Genomic DNA, 22,225 nt, shown 5'->3' with positions numbered 1-22,225 from the left:
CCTTTGAATTTCTTTTTGAAAGCCATTTCTTTCCTATCAAATTGAATGAGAATGATCAAAAAAATGTGGGAGGCATTTTCGGCACAACACTAGTCTCTTCTAAGGAGCTAACAAAACATGCATTTCAGATCCTAGTGTGAATCTCATGCATTTAAAAAAAACTGAGAATCACCCCCCTAGGAGTTTCTTTTTAAGATTTCCTTAAGGCATCTTCCAACCCTTAAGCTATGAACAGGAAATAAAGTTCAGCGTAAGGGGTGGGGTGGGGAACAGAAAGCAGAACTGAAGAAAAAAAATGCAGGGCAAAGAAAAGTGTCAACAACAACAACAGATTGGTAAAGAGGTCAGCATTTCGAAATGTGTGCATTTTGTGCAAATGTGTGCATTCACAAATAAGCCATGTTCTCAAATAGACACTGAATGCCTGGACTTTACTTCCATGGAGAAGGTGTTGTGCTGACATCTACTGGCTGCTTTGGGGTCAGACAGGGCTGGGAGAATCCATGCCTATCAGTCTGAACCAGCATATTTTCATGTCTTGTTGAGGAGATGCATAGAACAGTACCATGTATGTCATTCTTTCCAAAATGAAAGCTTACAGGACCACCATCTAGCAGACTGCAAGGCTGTGCATTTTCTGAAGCCTATGGTCCATCACATACCAGACTTGATCTGTGATTATGATTATGATTATGAATTTGATTTATATCCCGCCCTTCCTCACAAGGAATTATGCCATGGGAACGCCTCCCCGGGCTGATTGTACAAGTGGTTAACAAAACAGAGCAGAACAAACAGAAATGTTAATCATGGCAGTAGTTATCATAGCACCAAAGGACAGAGCAACAACAAGCTAAACACATTTTATAACTTTAGCACCGCCTGGTGGTTATCAGAGCTCATTTATGAATGAACTATCACAGAATGCAAATTTACAAACTGACTGCAAAGGAGAACCTGTATTAGTAGAGATTGAATGCTGGTTCAGGTAAAGCTGGACCCTTGCCTCTGTGATCCTTACATCTGCCTTGAGTGCCATTTTTTGGTGGAGAGGCAGGATATAAATCAAATAAATAAATACATAAAAGCAGAAAGGGTGTGGGGGACCACGTGGCGCTCAGTACCTTGCATTTTGTTGTTCTTTAACTGGAAATTGCATGCCAGTCCTGGGCCATAGTTTTAAGGTAGCCTGGTGTCCCCCTTTACAGAGAACAGTCCTCTGTTTGAAGGGCTGCCAAAGGACTGTTCTCTGTTTCAAAGGCATCCTCTCTTTGAAGGACTATCCAGTCCAAGTCTGGTATAATGAACCATCATTATACCAGACTATATATATAATGTCTGTTTCCCGCCTCCCAGCTGAGCAGAGCAGAGCAGAGCAAGCTGGTCCAGCTGGTCCAGGGACTACAGAAGCAGGCAAGCTCCCAGAGAGCGAGCAAACAGAGCGAGCAAACAGGGGGAGCAAACAGGAGTTGGCCAGAGGAGTTGCAGTGGTTGAAGAGACGAAGGAGACAAAGGAGACAGAGGCTAAGAGGTAAGTGGGCTGCAGGAAGCCCAGGGGGCTGCCCTTTATCCTTCTGATTGGCTGTGAGCTCACCAGGTGCTTCTGAGAGCTCCAACTGAATTGGAGGGGTGTGGCCTGAGTACTCCCAACAGCTGACTGGGCGGGAAGCTTCAGTCTGTTTCCCGCCTCCCAGAGCAGAGCAGAGCAGAGCAAGCTGGTCCAGCTGGTCCAGGGACTACAGAAGCAGGCAAGCTCCCAGAGAGCGAGTGAACAGAACAAGCGGACAGGGGGAGCAAAGAGGAGTTGGCCAGGGGAGTTCAGCAGGGGAGGTCAAGGGGGAGGCCCCTAACATTTTTATTTATTTATTTATTTATTTATTAACTAACTTTCCCCCCATTTATTTGTCTTGTAACACACACTTTCACACCAGTGGGACTCTGCTTTTAACCTCTACTGAGTAGAGGAGCAGGCACAGGCTAGTCTAGAACAGTCACAAAGCTAGACACAAAAAGGGAAAAGAGGCTATGGAAGGACAAGACTCTCCAGTGGTGGTGACCTGCAAGGTGTGTGCAATGTTTGTTTTCTTGCCTGAGAACAACATGGCCTACACCTGCAACAAGTGCAAGTTGATCACGCTGCTGGAAGAAAAAGTAAGTGGACTGGAGTGGCGACTGTCAACCCTCCATGGAATAAGAGAACACGAAGAGTTCTTGGACAGAATGGGGGAACTACAGCAGCAAAGGGAAGACCAGAAGCTTGAAGAGCAATAGCAAGATGAGGCAGTGGGAAATGCTGAGGTGAAGAAAAATGGAGTAGAGGATACTCCTTGGAAAAGGGTGACTGGAGAAGAAGAACTAGACGCCACTCTGCACCAGTGGAAGCGGTGGAGCTGTGGAACCTATTCCAGGTACTTGCAGATGAGACTGGAGGACAGCCTGCAGAGGAAGAATCACAGGGGAACCTGCATGAGAGTGAGCAAGAGGCTGAAGGTCAGTCAAACAGAGGCGATGAAACCCAGGCGTACAACAAGAAGAAGAGTAGTAGTAGTGGGAGACTCCTTGCTGCGTGGGATCGAGACCCAAGTATGTCACGAAGACCCGTGGACTCGCCAGGTATGTTGTCTCCCGGGAGGACAGATTAGAGACGTGACTGAAAGGTTGCCTGCGCTCATAAAGCCCACCAACAGGTATCCCTTTCTTCTCATCCATGTGGGAACAAATGATACCGCCAAGCGGAGCTACGAAGAGATCACGTCAGACTTTGAAGCTTTGGGAAGGAAACTCAAGAACTTTGGGGCCCAGATAGTTTTCTCATCCATCCTTCCAGTAGTTAGAAGAGGGATAGAAAGGGAACGAAAAATACTCCGGGTGAATGACTGGCTACGAAGGTGGTGCCGACGAGAGAGATTTGGATTCTGGGACCATGGGCTATACTTCCTGGAAGATGGGCTGTTGGCTAGGGACAGGTTGCACCTCACAAAGGATGGGAAGAATGTGTTTGGCCACAGCGTGAAGAACTTCACCAGGAGGGCTTTAAACTGAATCCTACAGGGAAGGGAGATGTAATGTTGGGGGTAACAATGGACGTAGGCGCATGCACTGCAACGGAGAGAACAGCTCTGATAGCGCCCAATAATAGTCTTCAGACACATGTAGGAAGAAAGCCAGACTATGAAGCACATGGTCTTCGATGTCTATATACTAATGCCCAGAGTATGGGAAACAAACAGAACAAACTTGAACTCTTAATACAAGAGGGAAATTATGACCTGATAGGTATAACTGAGACTTGGTGGGATGACTCTCATGACTGGAATACAGCAATTGAAGGATATAACTTGTTCAAAAAGAACAGGAGGAACAGAAAGGGAGGTGGGGTTGCACTGTATGTGAAAAATACATATCTCTGCACAGAAATACAGGAGGAGGAGCTTGGTAGCCCCACCGAGAGCATCTGGGTTGAAATAAATGGAGCAAAGAATAAAAGGAACATGGTGGTCAGAGTCTACTACCGGCCACCCAATCAAGGAGAAGACAAGGATGAAACTTTTGAAAAGCAAATAGCCAATGTTTCAAGGAAGCATGATGTAGTAGTAATGGGGGACTTCAATTTCCCCAATATTTGTTGGGAGACAAATTCTGCAAAACATGGCCCCTCCAGGAAATTCCAGACTTGTGTGGCGGATAACTTCCTCCTACAGAAAGTAGAGGAAGGAACTAGAGGATCGGCTATCCTTGACTTGATCCTAACCAACAGAGATGGCTTAGTGGATAAAGTAGCAGTTACAGGAACTCTGGGGGAAAGCGACCATGTTGTACTTGAGTTCTTGGTTCTAAGGGAAGCAAAAGCTGAGTGTAGTCAAACGCGTACCCTGGATTTTAGGAAAGCTGATTTTAATAAACTCAGAACAATGATCAGGAAGGTCCCATGGCAAGCGACGCTAACGAGAAAAGGAGTCCAAGATGGGTGGGAGCTTTTAAAAAAGGAAATTCTCAAGGCACAATCACAAACAATTCCAACAAGAAGAAAAGGTGGAAGACAACAGAAGAAGCCAATGTGGCTTCACAAAAAGCTTAGGGATGACCTGAAAACAAAAAAGGGCACATATAGGAAATGGAAAGCCAAGTAACAAAGGAAGAATACAGGCAGATAGCACAGAATTGCAGGGATGGTGTCAGGAAGGCTAAAGCTGAGAATGAGCTGAGGTTAGCAAGGGATGCTAAAAACAACAAAAAGGCTTTCTTCAGCTACGTGCATAGTAAAAGGCAGAGGAAAGAAATGGTGGTTCAGCTATTAAATAAGGATGGCAAAACGATAACAGATGACAAAGAAAAGGCAGAGGTGCTCAATTCCTACTTTGGCTCAGTCTTCTCCCAAAAGAGGGTCTATGACCCCCCTGGCAAAGGCGAAGTACAGGCTGAAGGGGCAGGATTGCAGCTTGAGATCGAGAGGCATATGGTCAAGGAACACCTAATGACTTTGAATGAGTTCAAATCTCCAGGGCCAGATGAACTGCATCCTAGAGTCATAAAGGAACTGGCAGAAGAACTCTCAGAACCGCTGTCTATTCTCTTTGAGAAATCATGGAGGACGGGGGAAGTGCCAGATGACTGGAGGAGGGCTAACGTCGTCCCTATCTTCAAAAAGGGTAAAAAGGAGGAACCTGGGAATTACAGACCAGTCAGTCTGACATCAATCCCAGGGAAAATTCTGGAGCAGATGATAAAGCAATCCATCTGGAAGCACCTTGACAACAATGCCGTGATTACTCGAAGCCAACATGAATTTGTCAAAAACAAGTCCTGCCAGACAAATCTGATCTCATTTTTTGATCTAGTAACCTCCCTTGTAGACCGTGGGAATGCTGTAGACATCATATACCTCGACTTCAACAAAGCTTTCGACAAAGTGCCCCATGATATCCTGATGAGCAAACTAGCTCAAAGTGGGCTAGATGAAACAACGATCCAGTGGATCCACAGTTGGCTACAGAATCGGACTCAAAGAGTGCTTATCAATGGGACCTTCTCAAACTGGGGAGAGGTAACGAGCGGGGTACCGCAGGGCTCAGTCCTGGGCCCAGTGCTCTTCAACATTTTTATTAATGACTTGGAGGAGGAGGTGCAGGGAATGCTGATCAAATTTGCAGATGACACAAAATTGGGCGGGATAGCTAATACTTTGGAAGACAGAAACAAAATTCAAAGTGATCTGGATAGACTGGAGCGCTGGGCAGAAAACAACAGATATGACATTTAATAGGGATAAATGCCAAGTTCTGCACCTAGGAAAAAGAAACCAAATGCACAGTTACAAGATGGGGGATACGTGGCTCAACAACACTACAAGCGAGAAGGATCTTGGAATTGTTGTAGATCACAAGCTGAATATCAGCCAACAATGTGATGTGGCTGCAAAAAAGGCCAATGCTATTTCAGGCTGCATTAATAGAAGCATAGCTTCCAAATCCCTGGAAGTACTAGTTCCCCTCTACTCAGCACTGATAAGGCCTCATCTGGAGTACTGTGTCCAGTTCTGGGCACCACACTTTAAGAAGGATGCAGACAAACTGGAGAGGGTTCAGAGGAGGGCAACAAAGATGATCAGGGGACCGGAAACAAAGCCCTATGAAGAGAGACTGAAAGAACTGGGCATGTTTAGCCTTGAGAAGAGAAGACTGAGGGGAGATATGATAGCACTCTTCAAGTACTTGAAAGGTTGTCGCAGAGAAGGCCAGGATCTCTTCTCGATCATCCCAGAGTGCACACACGGAATAATGGGCTCAAGTTACAGGAAGCCAGATTCCGGCTGAACATCAGGAAAAACTTCCTGACTGTAAGAGCAATACGACAATGGAACCAATTACCTGGGGAGGTGGTGGGCTCTCCCACACTGGAGGCCTTCAAGACGAGGCTGGACAACCATCTGTCAGGGATGCTCTGACTTGGATTCCTGCATTGAGCAGGGGGTTGGACTCGATGGTCTTGTAGGCCCCTTCCAACCCTACTATTCTATGATTCTATGATCAGAAGGAAGAGCAGGGCCTAGAAGTCGCCCATCAACAGCACCTGAACAGCAACTGGGCAAACGCACAGATCACCTGGTTAGAGTCTTCTGCACTATGGTGAGATGTACTGTATTTCTATTTAGGTTACAGTAATTATTTCTAAATTGGCATATATACCTATGTATAACTTATTATAAGTTAGCATATGCAAATTTCATGCAAATTGTTGTCCTCTTTTTGGTGATTCACAAGTGGTCACCCAACCAACAATGGCTTGGCCTCCCCAAAGAATCATGGACTGTTCTTAATGAAGGTGCAATCCCCTCTCTAGTCATTTTAGGCTAGATACTTGAATGGGAGAGAAAATGTAACAGCCTCTACTTCCAATCAGTTCAGTACAAGAGGTGTGCCTATTGTCATGCCTCTCCCCACAATCCTGTGCAGGCTGTCGGACTTGTGCATGAAGACATCAATCTACCCGATGTCCAAAAGGTCATCCCACACCTTCAATCATAGCAGGAACAACTTATCTCCTCGTATCCATTTTATGTTCAATTGTCCACTCTTAGGATTCTAAAATAGACTACAACCAAGAGTTCATAACACATCTGGAGTTTCTCTTATATTGCAGCTTTTTTATTATTTGTGAAGATATACTGTGCATTTGCTAACAGAGACTAGAATGACCCTATACCACAGACTTCATTGGATGAAGATGCATCAAGATTGGAGCCACCTTTGATATGCTCAGTTTGATGGTCAGTGTACATTTATCATAATCTTCAGATCACAACTTCCTGGTTAAAAAAGATAGATTAAAAGTAAGAATAGTGTATATACTCCACTACATATCTATCTAGCACAGCTTTCTGCAACTTGGTGCCCTCCAGATGTTTTGGACTTCAGGTCCCATCAGCCCTAGTCAGCATGCCCCATCATCAGGAATGTTTGGAATTGTAGTCCAAAACATCTGCAGTGGACCAGGTTGGGGGAGGCTGATCTAAGAGATTCTTGTCATTCTTATAATTGCAGTTCATCATTTCTGCCGTTTATGCTAATTACACATTACATCGGTAGCAGTTGAAATATCCTTATTCACAACTTTTAACAGCATGTTCAATGGGCACATTGTCATATGCCCATTTTGATCGATGAATGGCAATTAATTTACTTGGATTAAAAAAACTTTCAGAACTGTATGGTGAAGTAGAGCTGTTCTCATAATACTATGAACTTCAATCAACAGAATTCTTGAGGCACAAATATTTACTTTGATATTTGTCCATTGCATTCTTAGTAAGGTGCTGGCAAGTGTGTGCATGAAATTCACAAACTATATGAAAACCACAGTAGGGCGATACCTTTATTATGACTAAAATGTCAAAATAGTGAGCAAGCTTCTGTGTTATTACCCTAATAATTTACGGATTACATTGTTGTGGCTTTTGAGCTTTATCAAATGTTGCAGTAGGTCTACTTAAAATGTTCTGGTGAATATCAATTATATTTTAAAAAATTACTATAGTGCTTCTGTATGGTTTCTTAGTCTTTTTTTTTTTTTTGGTGTAAAATTTTCTTTCTAAAGTCCCTCTTCTAATGAAATAATTACATCTCCCTGTTCTGTGTCCTCCATAGACTTGGCAGATGCAGAGATATTGCCTATAACTTTGACCACCAACACTATGATGATGTGGCCAGTTCGTCCTCCTATCCAGCCCTTTCCCATGTCTTTGAAGCTGCCTCCATTCCATGACTGTGAGGCAAAACTAGTCCGCCTGAAAAAAGCATACTAGAAGGCACTGCTCAAAGCGGAAAGAAAAAAGATGGGATGGTTTTTATTTCAGATTAGGTTAGAATCATTTATACCCATTAAAAAGACGCAGGAGGACATTCCACCCCACTTTGAACACAGCAAGGGGGAGAATATGGGTGCCCACCCATATGGAGTGTCATCTGGTGGAGCACAGGTGCTTTGCAGGCCATGGCAAACACCTAGGGATGGCATAGAATTCCGCCACAGATCTCGGTGAGGCCGAATGCCAGTGCATTCGGCCCCCCGAAATCTGTGGCGGAACGGCCTGACACCCCTCCGCCCCCCCGCGGATCCCCCCCGGGACAAGACTTACCTGGGGCGGATCTTTTGGGCGGCAGCAGTCTTGTCGGGTTTTTGTTGTTTTTTACAAGACGTGATAGGCTACGTAAGTCTTTACGTAGCCTATCACATCTGGCTTAAAAAACAAAACAAAAAACGTGTACGCAAATGGCGGCGGCTACGGCTGCCGCCATTTGCATTCCTTATTTTTGGCCATCTGAGTCTACGTAAATATTTACATAGACTAAGACAGCAAAAATAAGGGGAACGCAAATAGCATAGCGGACGCTATTTGCGTTCCCCCTTATTTTTGCCGTCTTAGTCTACGTAAATATTTATGTAAACTAAGACGGGCAAAAATAAGGAACTCAAATGGCGGCGGCTGTAGCCGCCGCCATTTGCGTACGCGCATTTGTTTTTTTTTTTAAGCCAGACGCGATAGGCTATGTAAGTCTTTACATAGCCTATCACGGCTGACTACAGGGACGCAAACGGCGGCGGCTATGGCCGCCGCCATTTGCGTCCCTGCTAGCCAGCGGCCGGATGTCCGGCTGCTGGCGGAGCCGGCTGGCGGCTCTGCAGAATCTCCGCAGAGCGGAGCCAGCCGGCCAGGATTCCAGGGGGAGGGATGGCGTGCCTCCCCCCCCCCCCAGCGGAACCCGGCGGAGCCAGGGAAGGGGAGTTTCGTACATCCCTACAAACACCGCATTCTATTGCTCTTCAAGTAACATACAAGTAGAACTCTCCTGTGAGGAAAAAGGGGCAACTAATGAGGGGAGTTGCACCATTTCCGCCTGCTCCTCTTTCGCAGGATTGTATGGTGTCCCTTCTCTCCTCGTGTTAACAAGGGAAGAGGAAGAAGCAAAGTGAAGTATCATTACCACCTTTTTAATAAGCTATTTAAAGATCATCCGTTGTCTCCGATGGTGTTGTTCCGCCATCGGAAGGGAACCATTTCCCCCTCCCCCCAAATTTGCTGCAGGGGGTTGGGTGATTTCTGGAACAGATTTGCAGCATGCACAGTGGGCTACAGAGAGGACAGGATGAGATATCATTGCATGAGTAGACGTCCACTTCTGCAAAGGTTGGATCCAACGCTGGTCTTTTGTTTTCATTGATCTTATGTAAGCCGCTACGAAAGCACCCTGTGGGCTGAAGAGCAGGGTAAAAATGCTTAAATGATGTCAGCCAAAAAGAAAACTTTCTGATCACTTGATTTAAGCTTAAATTTGTAAATAAGCACACTTCGGGTGCCATCCTAGTTTTTTCGCATCACGAAATAACCCTTTATAGTACCAACATAGAGATTGTGAAGAACACTTCAGTGTGTTCTGCACAAGTCCTGTTTCCAATTTTGGGGGCTCTCAAATCAACTATTTCCAAAAGAGATAGAATGGAGTATATCTACACAGTACTGGAGTACTGTCTCCAGATAATGATAAAATCCAATCAAATTTAGCTAGTTAATACTGAGTAAGCAGCTTACAATGACATTCCATTTTAAACTTACACCCCAAAATTTCAAACGGGAATACAAACAAAATCAGTTTCAAAACCTAATCAGAACCAATACCCTTAAGACACACTTGATAAGACAGCATGGGACACATGTATATCCATTTGACAAGTCCCAAAGAATACTGACATTAACATCAGCTCAGTTACACGTTTGCTGACATTCATGCTTTGGAAGCCCCCCATTTGTCAAAACTGAGGAACATGCATGGTTCAGGGTCTAATTTTGAGAGAATGCTCGTCTTGAAGCGCAAATCAGTATGAATCTATTTTTTGTGCAAAATAGCCATTACAATTTCCTTTCTGTTGTCCAGTTACAATAAAAGGGGTTATGAAAGATTCAAACCTGCCTTGATCTTTGCCATACACTAAATGAAAAACAAGTTATGTCTGCGGTTTTAATGGTTACTGGTTAACTGCAAATATTATCCATTTTCTTGGGGCTACTTAAGTTCTTAAGTATTTTTGATGATTGCTGCAGTACTGAAATATAAAGGAGTGTATTTTAAATTTTTAGTTCTTCCTAGAGAAAACCGTCTTTGTGAAATTAATTCTAACATTTCTTATGGGGTACCTACATTCTCCTGTGTATAGCAGAACCATGCAGATGATCTTTCCAAAATCTTGTTGCTTCAAGTATTTATAGGTCAGCTATGAAATGTTATAACAGGGGTTTCTGCAGACTAATTTGGCTTCGAATTTAAAGCTGACACTGGAGAGCAAAATACCAACTAGATACAGTAGGAAACAGCAATGGATGACAACTCTGTGCCGATTGTGTAACAGCTTTGGCGGAACACAGGCCATGACAGTGAATCAGGTATACCTGTGTAGGTGAATGTAGATGTGGCCAGTGCAAAATTCCAAACAACTATTCAGTGACATGTACATTAAATAGCATCTCAGATTCAGAAGAACAAACCTACTTATTGTGTAGCAACACAAACCACTGGTTTCTCAAAAGCGTGAAGGCAGTGATCTTGAATAATTAAAGAACCATATATGCAAGTATCTTCAGTGCTATATTCTAAGATATTATAAGAAGACATTTTATTTTGTATGCACTGGTTCAATCCAGTCAGAGAAATAAGCTTTCTGCATCTGAATAATTTATCAAAATAATGTTTATTTTCCCCACAAGAATCAGCGCCCACTGTGGAGGATCCCGATTCCTGGGTCTTGCAGCATCCAAATAAAGCTTTTCATTTACACCACTTCTGTGAAATCTGGAATTGAAGCAAGTCTTTCCATAATTACTGTAGTACAAACTACTAGAGAATTACTGGTACGTTTCAAGAAGTGGAACAATTATAACAGTTCAGGAAATTGATGTTTTAGTGCACTTTTGTCATTTTTAGCCAACATGCTACACTGTCTATTGTCTGTGCACAATGTGAACACTGGAATTTCCACTGTAAAATAAATCTGTCTCAGTAAGCAACATACTGGGTCAAGCTGCCCTTTTCTCCCTCAGACCTGCACAGCTTTAAGACAAAAAACTTTGCCAAACATTACATAATCTTTTTTATTCTTAAATGAGAAAATCTCATTCTCTTATATTGTCACATTGCTAGTCAGAGAAATGCTGCAGTGATGAAGAAAGTCAATGTTGGAGCAAAGTCCTCATTTCTACAACATCCATTTACAAAGAAATTATAGTCATGTTCAACATAGCTCATCAGCACAACATTCTTAGGTTCCTTCACGAGGAGTCCCAAAGATCCTTCCTCTAATGGGGCATATCACTACATAAAATTATAGTTCTCCCCTCTTTTGAACAATTCATTCTCAAACTGCACGAGATGCAAGACGGAAATCCTCAAGCTCTCAGGCAATTTTCACACATCATCATCATCTGATGTGTCACTGCTGCTCGTCTCTGTGTCTTCATTCTCAAGTGTTGGTTTGAAAGTGCTGTTTTTCCAGGGACTGAACTTGAAGTCACAGATGAGGCCATTTTTTAGAATGCCATTTTTTCTAAGGCCATTTTTTTGTAACTGAAATTTAAAAAATAAACAAACTTAGCAGTTCGAACATGATAAAACCAACAGCACCTCGTTTTGTCTAAGGTGTTGGGTTGTGAACTTTATATTTGGTAACAAAAGTATAACTTGGTAAGATTAAGCAAGAGCATTAATACTATTTTTAATTGTATGGGTTACAATATGTTTTGTACGTGTTTGTATTGCAGTGTTTTAATGTTTGTATTATAATTATTTAAATTCAATCATTGGAAAAATGCTATTAAATCCAGTACTAAACCAAGGAGAATAATGCACATGGATGTTTATCACTGAATTATTCCAAACCATACCATCATTCCTGGCAAACAGAGTATTACACATTTGTTTCTCTTGTGCATGTCTATAGTATGCAAGTTAACATTATTACTACATCCTGGATCGTATAAAACCAAACTGTATAAAGGAGGAGGCTACTTTTCTTAACACAAAGCCATAGACATTTTTGCAGCCATTTAAAAGTTAATCACCATTTCTCAGTCTATTTTTCCTACACATCCCTTCAATTAATTCAAAAGGACACTAACAGGGTTTTGTAGGACCTAATGTCTGCTTTCTATTCATCCATTTTCCTCCAGCACCTCTGAATCAGTAACTTTCCAAAACATTTCCTCAAACTAGATTTTAGAAAAATTCAAGTAATGCTGAAGAGTACATTTCTTTACTTGGATTTCTTTAGAAGAAAGGGGATTTATTTCCTTTTCTTCTAAAGAAATCAAAGTACTCAAACAAAAGTTTAAGAGGTTCATGTAAGAGGTATGCCAACAGAAGGAAACTTCTTGCACTAATAAGTTAAATAATGTTTACTTTAAATACTTACTTGTTATACTGTATAATATAGATAGGTAGGTAGGTAGGTAGGTAGGTAGATAGATAGATAGATAGATAGAGCGAGCTACTGAACAGGGAAATGTTATCGAGCCTGTACATACCAGCCCACCCCCATTGCTATCCTAAGCTGGGACAAAACCCCTGGGATACCCTAGCATGGCAGGGGTAGAAGGGAAGACTGCTAGCAGCACTATGGGAGCTGGGAGACCAGGAAGAATAGCATGAGTATTCTTCCTGAATAGTTATTTGAAAACCTAAACTGTCTAGAGTTAAGTTTTGTACTCTAAGACAATGACTGCGTTCACATGCAACGCTAAGCCCTAGAGTTTAGCAGTACGGCAGGCTTGAGTGCTCTTTTCCCATAGTTTCAAGTTGGCTTGTTTAGCAATTGGCCAGGGTTTATTTTAACCCATGATTCCTGGTTCACATATAATGACAAGCCAGGAATCAGGACAGGTGAAACTGAATCCTGGTTTCTTCCTCCTCCCAGCCAGGCAGAAAGAGGGGAGGGGAAGAGGGGGCACATATGACAGCTTTGCTTGGGCTTTCTGCTTGTGCATGTAAAAACCTTCCCATTGTGTGCAGAAGTTTATAGTTCACCACTGATAAAGAAAATCAACAGCTTCTGGTGTAATTGGCTTTTGAAGCATTCAAAAATTATGGAACCATTGGAACACTGAATATACTGTTATTAGTATCGAATACAAGATGCCCATCTTATACTTTGCTCAATATACTACTTCAGTTCGGATACATACATTTTGTGGTAGATTTGTCTCTCACCTGTTCACTAATGACTTGAAATTCCCTCATTTCATCCTCAGTTAGTGGAGCACACGTCTCATCATTTTCACTGTCTTCCTGCCAACCCATCTCCTTTAACAATCTTGTTTGTAAAAAAAGAGAGATTGTATGGGATAAATTCATTTGGGACATGAATGGGACATTCATTTGCCAATACCTATCTCAAAAGCAGCTAATAATCCCCAGGCCCAACCTGATTGCCCTGAATGGGGCCATTTAAGTACTCTATTTGCCAACTCTTTCTTCTCATCACCTCTCTATTACTCTTAAAACTGCCTGGATAAATTGAGTTGCATATGCAAATCTGAATGAAAGTGTGTTTGCTTTTCTTGCTGAGCACTTTTTTCTTTCCATGCTTCTCTTCTTCCCAGCTGCGCAAGAGAGAGGAGCACAAAATTCAGAAGAACCATCTTTGTGACTATTCCTATGTTCCTGTACAAGTTCTGTACAATGAAAATTCAAACTAAACAACTAAAATAAAAACAGATAAATCAATCCTCTATTAAATGGGGGATATTTAATTAATTATTTCTAAACTTAATTAAAAGATGCAACAGGAGACTCAAAAGACTAGCTCAGAGTGCAAGATATTTTAGATTCAAAAGCCCACTTCATTTTCTTGGCTACTCCTGGTTCAGCTGGTTCAGACCAGTGGTGTAGTGGAGGCAGGACTCCCAGGGATGAAGCCCTAGCACTTTTTCATTAGCAGGGACTCTGATGTCATCTGCCACCCCCCTCAGAATTCCTTGTTCCCTCTGAGCTTAGCTGCGATCCTCACTGTAGCTGTGGGGGGAATGAATTTTCCAAGCAACATTATATTGTTCCATGTTGGAATGCAAAGTATTTGGGATGACTTTGTCTGGAATGGGCAATTAAGACCTATGTGCTTTACAAAGATGTGCTCCTGGTGGAGATGAAAACTCCTAGAACTTGGTTTGTTAATATGGATCGACACAGCTGCCTGAAATTTTTGGACTGCCCTTGGAGACTGTCACAATGAGCTCCTGCATTTCCAGATTTACTATTACACCAGCATGTGTGAGTGTGTGCGCGTGTGTGGTTCAATCCAGCTGGGTGTGTGGATGTTCCTGTTGGAGGGGGAGGGGGAGATATAATGAAGGATCTTAGGGAAGGCTAATGGGTAATGTTGGGGCGCTAAGGGAGTGTGCAAGGGGGCTGTTTAAATGAGAAGGGATCTGTCCATGAGGGCTGAGTTGAGAGGGTGACGCTTCCATACAGTATCATATTTTGAAAACCTAAAATGCTTGACTGAGTGAAAAAGATGTTAACACCTCTGCATGTTTTCTCAGACATCTAATTGAAACAGCACTGCCTTACTCTCAGCTGCACTGCTTTTGGATCCTAGTTGTGGGCTGTATATCTTACAAGGTTGTATAATCTTAGAATGGGGCATGGCTGTGACTGTCACGAAGGGACCCTGCACTTCTGAATTTGCCACTACACTACTGGTTCATTCCCAATATCCAAAATATTTTATGAGATAGAAGTATGCGTATGCAACTTTAAGACCAATAGTGTGTGTGTGTGTGTGTGTGTGTGTGTGTGTGTTTGTGTTCGTTCATTTCCTCTTATATTATGGGTCTATTTGCCTGTTTTTTTTATATGCAAGCTTAAATGGGGTTTCATTTAGAAAGGCCATGAGTTAATTACTCTTTGAATAGGGCAGTATATAAATCTGAGTGAACAGTAATCTTGCCAGAAGCAAAAGATTAAAAAGTTAGCCTCCCATGGCTTTTGGGAGAAAAAGGGAACATAGGCAAACAGACATAGCAGCATTAAGTCTAGCTCAAATATGAATGCATCAGTAAATTTACAATAATGAAACAAAGGGGAGGTACCACAGCTCAGTGGTAGAGCACCTGCTTTCCAAGTAGAAGGTCCCAGGTTTGATCTCCAGCATCTCTAGGTAGGACTGGAAAAACTCCTGCCTGAAGCCATGGAGACCCACTGCCAATCAGTGGTGGCAGTACTGGGCTATATGAACCAACCGTCTGACTCAATATAAGGCAGCTTCCTATGTTCCTAAGCTGTAATACTTAGCAGGATGTCTTTAAGTTCAAAAGCTCTATTTCCAACATGGAGAATCTCAATGCGCTTCCTTTTATTCATACTCACCCCCCCCCCCCCACAGCAAACATCCCAAACTCTCAATATTTCAAAGGGTAGATAATGAGCTTCCCAGTATACAACACTGTGAACACAGCAAAGCATTTTAAAAAACATTGCCCCAGCACATCAGATCTTTCACATAGTTGTGAATTTTAAAAAGCAAGCCATGTGCACAAAGTTTAAGAACACTAAGGGTGTAACCTTATGCATGTTTAAACAGAAAAAAGTTCTACAACTTCCAGCATGCCCCAGCTAGTTTGACTGGATGGGGCATACTGGGAGTTGTAGGGACTTTTTTCTGTTTAAACATGCATAGGATTGCACCTGAAGTTACAACACAGTGCCCTAAAGGGAACACCATTAATATATGTAATGCTAACTAATCAAAAGTCACAGCTGTAAAACTGACACTGTTTAGGTCAAGTTCCATCAGCAGGAGACAAGAAGCTTCAACAGAAAATGCTCTCCTGATACTGCAGTTCCTTTCAGCACTCATTCAATTCTTCTCTTTGTTCCTTTACTAATTCTATAAACACACTGAAGTACAATTTGTAACTCATGTGAACATGTCTGTAGTACAGTACTAGTCCAGGATGGATGCTGAGTTCGTTCATATCAGATAGGCTACAGATAAACATTTTTTTTAAGTGTTCTACTTTACTAAATAAGGAAACTTGGGGCAGCATCCAACATTGTGTGAGTGGACATTTGCCCACACAAGATTTGCCCATCCTCTCCTCCCTTCCTCCCCAGCATCCCCCCCCCATCTGCTCCAGAGGTTCTCCTAAAATACATACCGATGCTCTGCTTCAAGCGAGCTTGAAAGGACATCGGTCTGTGTAAATGTTGAAGACCGGATGATCTGCTGGGACATCATTGCAGCATTTCTATTTTCTTGAGAAATTTCATTTTCAAAATTTCGATTTATGTCCCTCTCTTGGTGACTATTGTTGCTGTTATGTAAATTAAATTCATCATCAACATCATCCTGTTAAAGAAGTCACATATCTGAGTAAATTCCATAGGAAGACTTATACACAATAATCTGTATGCATACAAAAGATACAACAAGCCTAAATATTTCACCTCACTGGAAGTTAACAATATAAGAACAGCCCTGCTGGATCGGACTAATGGCCTATATAATCCAGCATCTTTTCCCCCCAGAGTGGCTAACCAAATGCCTACACAAAGCCCACAAGCAGGACATGAGGGCAATAGCCCTCTTCTGCTGTTGTTCCCCAGCAACTGCATTCAGGTGCATGCTGCCTCTGATCCTGAGGGTACCATATAGCATCACAGGTAAGAAAATTCTCTTTGAATTGTGACGCTCAAAGTATTTTTATTTACTGCTAGTGTGTGGTATAGGAGTAACTTCAACATCTGACTTCTAAGCTAAGATGGATAGAGGTGATGCTTTTCCATGAATAACCATAGAATCATAGAATCATGGAATCGTAGGATTGGAAGGGGCCTACAAGGCCATCGAGCCCAACCCCCTGCTCAATGCAGGAATCTAAGTCAAAGCATCCCTGACAGATGGCTGTCCAGCTTCATCTTGAATGCCTCCCTTGTGGGAGAGCCTACTACCTCCTTGGGTAATTGGTTCCATTGTTGTATTGCTCTAACAGTCAGGAAGTTTTTCCTGATGTTCAGCTGGAATCTGGCTTCCTGTAACTTGAGCCCATTATTCCGTGTGCCAACATGTGCTAAGTCCATTTCAAAAGATAATACTTATGGAATCAAAGTCCATGCCCAACTCTCAAAGAAGTAGATGCCCAACAAAAAATCGCATATCAGACATTCGGTAACACTCATTATGGAACATCATAGCACTGAAGAGACAGACATTTTTTTACCAAGCTATTTTGACATTAATAGGCATCATGCAAAGCAAGCTGTTTTATAACTGTATGAAAACATTTGCTTTTACTCAAGCATTTCAAAATTAAGTCACAAATGCCTAGCACAAATGAAAGAAAATACTGGGGTAATATATTATTCTGCTAGGACATAGGTCAGTCAGCGAAGTAAAATCTCACATCTGCTGTGTACTGCATGTCCACCACCATGTGGACGATTTACAACAAATCCTAAGCAAATTTACTCAGAAGTCCTACTGTACTCAGCTAGGCTTACTCCCACAGAAATTTGTACAGGATTACAGTCTTAATGTGTGAATTCCAGTCACCGTTTTTATGCAACAGTTGAAAACTATTTTACTGCCTAGCATTTAACTGAATCTGCTTTTTATTATTGATTATATTCTTTATGGCTTTCATTCTGTCTCAATGTTGTATCGTTTGATTGTATTTTAAAGTATCATTAGCCAACTTGAGTTTACTTGACTGAGAAGTGGGATAAAAATAATCTAATAAAAATGAAACACACAAGCCCCTCTGTGCAAATGTGCAGTACCTTCTCTTGCCCAACACAATTCTCATCATGTTCCTCTTCCACTCGATCCCGTTTCAGCGTCTTCAAGAATTCACTTTTCTTATCAGTGCGCATTCGCGTTAATTTGGTTAAGCGAGGCTGGCCAAGTTTATCAACTGGGGAGGAGGAATTTGACCGATTACACTAAGGGGGGATTAAAAAAACATAACACTGAGATGGAGAAAAACTTAAAGACAGTTTTTATTTTTGTTCAGCTAGTAGCATTTTTGTTTTATTCCAGTACCACCATTTCAGGTTTTCACTTATTTCTCCAAACTCACAAGTTAACAGAGAGAATTTGCCAAAATAAGAAATACCCCAAAGAAAGTAACAACATTTGCAGTACCTCTTTCACTGAATTCTGTGATCCAACAGCCTTGGCAGTAGATTTGAAAGCACTAAAGTTTCCAATACCATATGCAGAATCATGAGGAAATGAAGGCCCAAGTTTGTTTTCTTTTGTTTGGCTTTTCCACTGTGTAGTCTAAAATTTTTTTAAAAAAATTGAACTTTAACAAACTGATTGAAATTAGTTTCACTAATTAATGTTTCTGACAAGAACCTAAATACTATTTATATAGGGAAGGGGTGGGGAACCTCTTTCAGCCTGAGGGCCGAATTCAATTCACAGGAACTCTCAGGGACTTCATCCCAGTGATGTGTGGGGCCAAAGGCAAGGGGGGCAGGGGCAAAGGCAAAAAGGTGGGGCCAAAAATACAAAAATGAAAACCAAAGTATTGTAGCTTAAAGCTCTTAGTGTCAGTAACTAAGCCTTGGGAGAGGCATTTAAACCTTTTAGAATGGGGGAAAACAGCACAAAAGCTGGGAAACCACCAACCGATTGGGGGGAAGGAAGTGGGATCAGGGGAAGGGGGGAGGGCCATATGGGGAATCCCAGGGGGCTTCACTGGGACTCCAGGCCTGAAATTCCCCACCCCTGATATAGGCCCATCAGTCTACATGACATTACAGGCTGATATTTAAAAGAAATAAAATAGGAGCAGGTCCCTACCCTGAGGAGTTCACAATCTAAATTTTGACACGAGAGCAAGACAAAAGGGAGAGGACAAAATGGACAAGAGACAAAGGTAACATTGCATAAATATGAGTAAATGAGGATACATGTATTTAGGTTTAATATCAGTTTTATACCTGATGCAGTAAGTAACAAAAAGAGAAAGACGTCAAAAGAAAAAAAAAACATTACTGTCAAATCTAACCTTTGCTGGTGGAATGACAGGTTTCGGGACTAAACCTTTATATACACTTGTACCAGTTCCATTCTTGACGGACTGTGAATGAACATTTCCCACAGGGAATCCAGATATCTGCAAATCTTTCGTGCTGCCTTTTTTAATAACCAGCATTCGTGGAGATCTAGATTTAGGATTCAGAGGATATTCTGTGAAGAAACAAAAAAAGCACTTCATCCTACATTGCATGGCTAGATTCAAGTCACAAGTAAAACACTTCGTAGATCCAATCAAAGAATTTGTAGACATGTATATTCTATGTACCATGGAACTGAAAAGAGCCATCTGATCCAATAACAGTGTATTTAACATAGTCTGACTCCATTATAGACTTAGGTGCACAACAACATCTACCTTGTCTAAAAGCCTAGGACACAGAATACATTAACATAATTACTCCCTCCAATACTGAGCTCAGGTAATGAATGCTGTCAGGACTGTAGCCAAAGTAAAATGACTGAGAAACAAGAGGGAGGTTTCAGTATTAACTGAAAGACCCTAAAGTTTGCAGGAATTCCCCCCCCCCAATTTTTTTTTAAAGAGGGAAAGAAACCACACACACAGTCCAATGAGAACTAAGCATGCTCAGTAACCACAGAATGCCAAGTGTCAGAAAAGAAAAACAGAAAAGGGATGTTGGGGGGTGGGGGGAGGATGGAAGAGACTATCACGGGGGAGGACATGGCTGGCTACCTGGCTAGCATCCTGAACTGAAGCACTCCTGTTAGGAAGTGAGGATATACTGCAATGTTTTGTTGTAGGTCCCACTTGCATAAAAATATTCTGTATAAGCCTGCAGCCATCTTGGTTTTAGGCACACAAACAAATACTGGCCATCCTGAGGGCGGGCAAGTGAAAACTACCACAATGTAGCCCTATATGAACAGCACACCTGTTTACTCCAACCTGATTGTTTTCAGTGCCACAAGTCAGTCAGAAAAATCAAGCCGTAGCATAGACTAGTCTAATAAAATGTTTATCCTTCATGTTTATCTTTCAGCAGAATTACACAATCCAAAAACCAAGGATAACTTCAGGGGCACTTGCTGAAAAATTGGATAAAACAGTTTATGCATTTCACACATATACCCCAACCTACCTTTAATAGTGAAATCTGTTTTAACCATCTGAGAAGTTTCCATATCAGTGACAACAAGAATTTTAAGGCAATATGCAATTTTGAAAACAAATGACAACAGGAAAATTATGCTATGAGGCAAGAAGTACTTGCAGTGTACAACAATGCTACTGTGTGTGACACCCATTTACATCAATGACATTCAAAAGCTTTACTGTATTTTAAAACCCAATCTCTTACCCCAAACACCTGCAGCTAATGATTTGTTCTGGTTGGGTTCTCTCTCGTATTCAGGATTCAGGGAAGGCTTAAAAAAAAAGAGGACAAACATACATATAAAATATATATATATATATATATATATACACACACACACACACGCACGCACACACACAGCTTAATTTTTTTAGTATCTGTTGGAAAACATCTAGTATTTGAAACCTCATGTGCAAAACTGTAAAATATATTCTCCAAGATAACAAAGAGATCTTAGACCAGTAATGGGTGCATGGGGGAGCACGAAAACTGACTTTGTTGATGGGATAACAAGTGTTTTCATAACGGTGCGCAATTCCAAATGATTTAATTTCCAAACAAGGATTACACTTCAACTTCTCTCAATGAAGCCAGCAGCAGCTGAGAAACTTCCTGGCACCAAGCTGCTCCTCCTTTGTATTGTTGCCACTGCCTGGAGAGAAGAGCAGAGCTAGGTAGACTCACAGGACCATCTGCAGACTAGATGAGGAAAAGCCTTCTCCATACCGACTAACACCTGCCCCACAGGTGTTGGCCTGTGAGATCACTTCCTGGGTGGGAAGATATGTCTCAGCCCTGCTGCAGCTGGGAGAGCAAGTAAGGAGACACTGTTGCCACAAGGCTCCTGCTTGTTCCTATTGCTGCCACCACGTGGAGAGACCAGCCAAAAGGAGGGTGTGAGAACTGGTGGAAAAGATCAGTAGCCTAGGGGGAATTGAAGAAAGGGGGGCACCAACTCCCTCAGAGCTTGCTGAAGGGGTGATGCCCCACCACCTGCAGCTGTCTCTAAGGAAATCCACCCACCCCCCTGCCTGGAAGTAGCTGCTCTAGACAGCAGCTGACAATCTTGGTGGTGGCTGCCTAGAGTGGCTCCTTCCAGCAGTGGGGGGGAGGGGCTTCCTTGAGGACAGGTGCAGGTGGCAGGGAACCAGCACCAAAAAGGACTGTTCCTTTGTGCAGCTCTGAATGCAAGGCCACCCCTTCCCCTCTCTTTGCCTTTTATCTATTAAGGCCATGGTGAGAGAAGGGCTAGGGCTTTGGAGGAGCGACAGGGATGCAACAAAGTAAGTGTAGTAATCCTGTCTGAGTGGGTGCAGCTGTTGGCAGAGAGAGATAAGGCAGTGGGAGATGGTCAGGCTGTTATATGGGATGACTGACCATATACTGGCTACCCCTCCCTTACGGCTCATCTACCAACCCTCAGTGTTCTGGTAGCTTGTGTGTCAACCCCTGGATTTGAAGGTTCTGTTGCTGGATGTTAGGTTGCTTCACAGTAAACACCTTCCATCAAGATTTGATCCCACATGAGCATGCAGACCTGCCATGTTATCATAGAGACCTGGCTGGACAAAACAGGGGGCATAAATGTGTCTGAGTTATGTCCATCAGGATTCTTTGTGCAGCAGCAGGTTCAACCTGGGGGAGAGGGAGATGTGGTAGCAGTGGTCTGTTGGGATTCTATCTTTTTGACCAGGAGCCCCAACTAGACTTCACCAGCTTTTGAGTATGCACCTCTGAAACCGGGTGTGCAGGATAAGATGGGGATTCTATTGGTGTAACAGATGCCTACTACCCAACAGTCTACCTCCCTAAGATAGCTGGGGAAATCTGAGAAGCGATGCTGGAATCTCCCAGACTGGTTGTTTGGGGGACTTCAACATCCATTCTGAGGGTCCTCTGTCAGGAATGACTCAGGAGTTTATGGCTGCCATGGCAACCATAGGCCTGTCTCAGGTAATTTCTAGCCCCATATATTCAGCTGGGCATACTTTGGACCTGGTCTTTTGTCCTGGATGGGAGGA

The 22,225-nt window shown here is 42.5% G+C and overlaps 1 protein-coding gene across 4 annotated transcripts in view; it reads right to left on the bottom strand.

Annotated features, from left to right (window-relative positions):
* Positions 1-10,721: 10,721 nt before the first annotated feature.
* The window catches only part of GPBP1 (GC-rich promoter binding protein 1), a 51,202-nt gene continuing 39,698 nt past the window's right edge, over positions 10,722-22,225 (bottom strand). For all 4 annotated transcript variants that reach the window (XM_084833282.1, XM_084833280.1, XM_084833279.1 and 1 more), the window contains 7 exons: positions 20,409-20,475; positions 19,058-19,239; positions 18,184-18,321; positions 17,820-17,981; positions 16,199-16,389; positions 13,251-13,353; positions 10,722-11,612 (listed from right to left, as the gene is read on the bottom strand). In XM_084833282.1, coding sequence (XP_084689408.1) covers positions 11,454-11,612; positions 13,251-13,353; positions 16,199-16,389; positions 17,820-17,981; positions 18,184-18,321; positions 19,058-19,239; positions 20,409-20,475 — 1,002 coding nt within the window. In that variant the 3' untranslated portion in view covers positions 10,722-11,453. The remainder of the gene's footprint in view (positions 11,613-13,250; positions 13,354-16,198; positions 16,390-17,819; positions 17,982-18,183; positions 18,322-19,057; positions 19,240-20,408; positions 20,476-22,225) is intronic.

The sequence above is a fragment of the Heloderma suspectum genome, chromosome 2 (assembly GCF_057233095.1).
Source record: "Heloderma suspectum isolate Gila_16-S chromosome 2, 16-S_ref, whole genome shotgun sequence".
Lineage (NCBI taxonomy): Eukaryota > Metazoa > Chordata > Lepidosauria > Squamata > Helodermatidae > Heloderma > Heloderma suspectum.
Note: the sequence above shows the minus strand (reverse complement) of the source record. Positions and strands in the feature narration are given on the sequence as shown.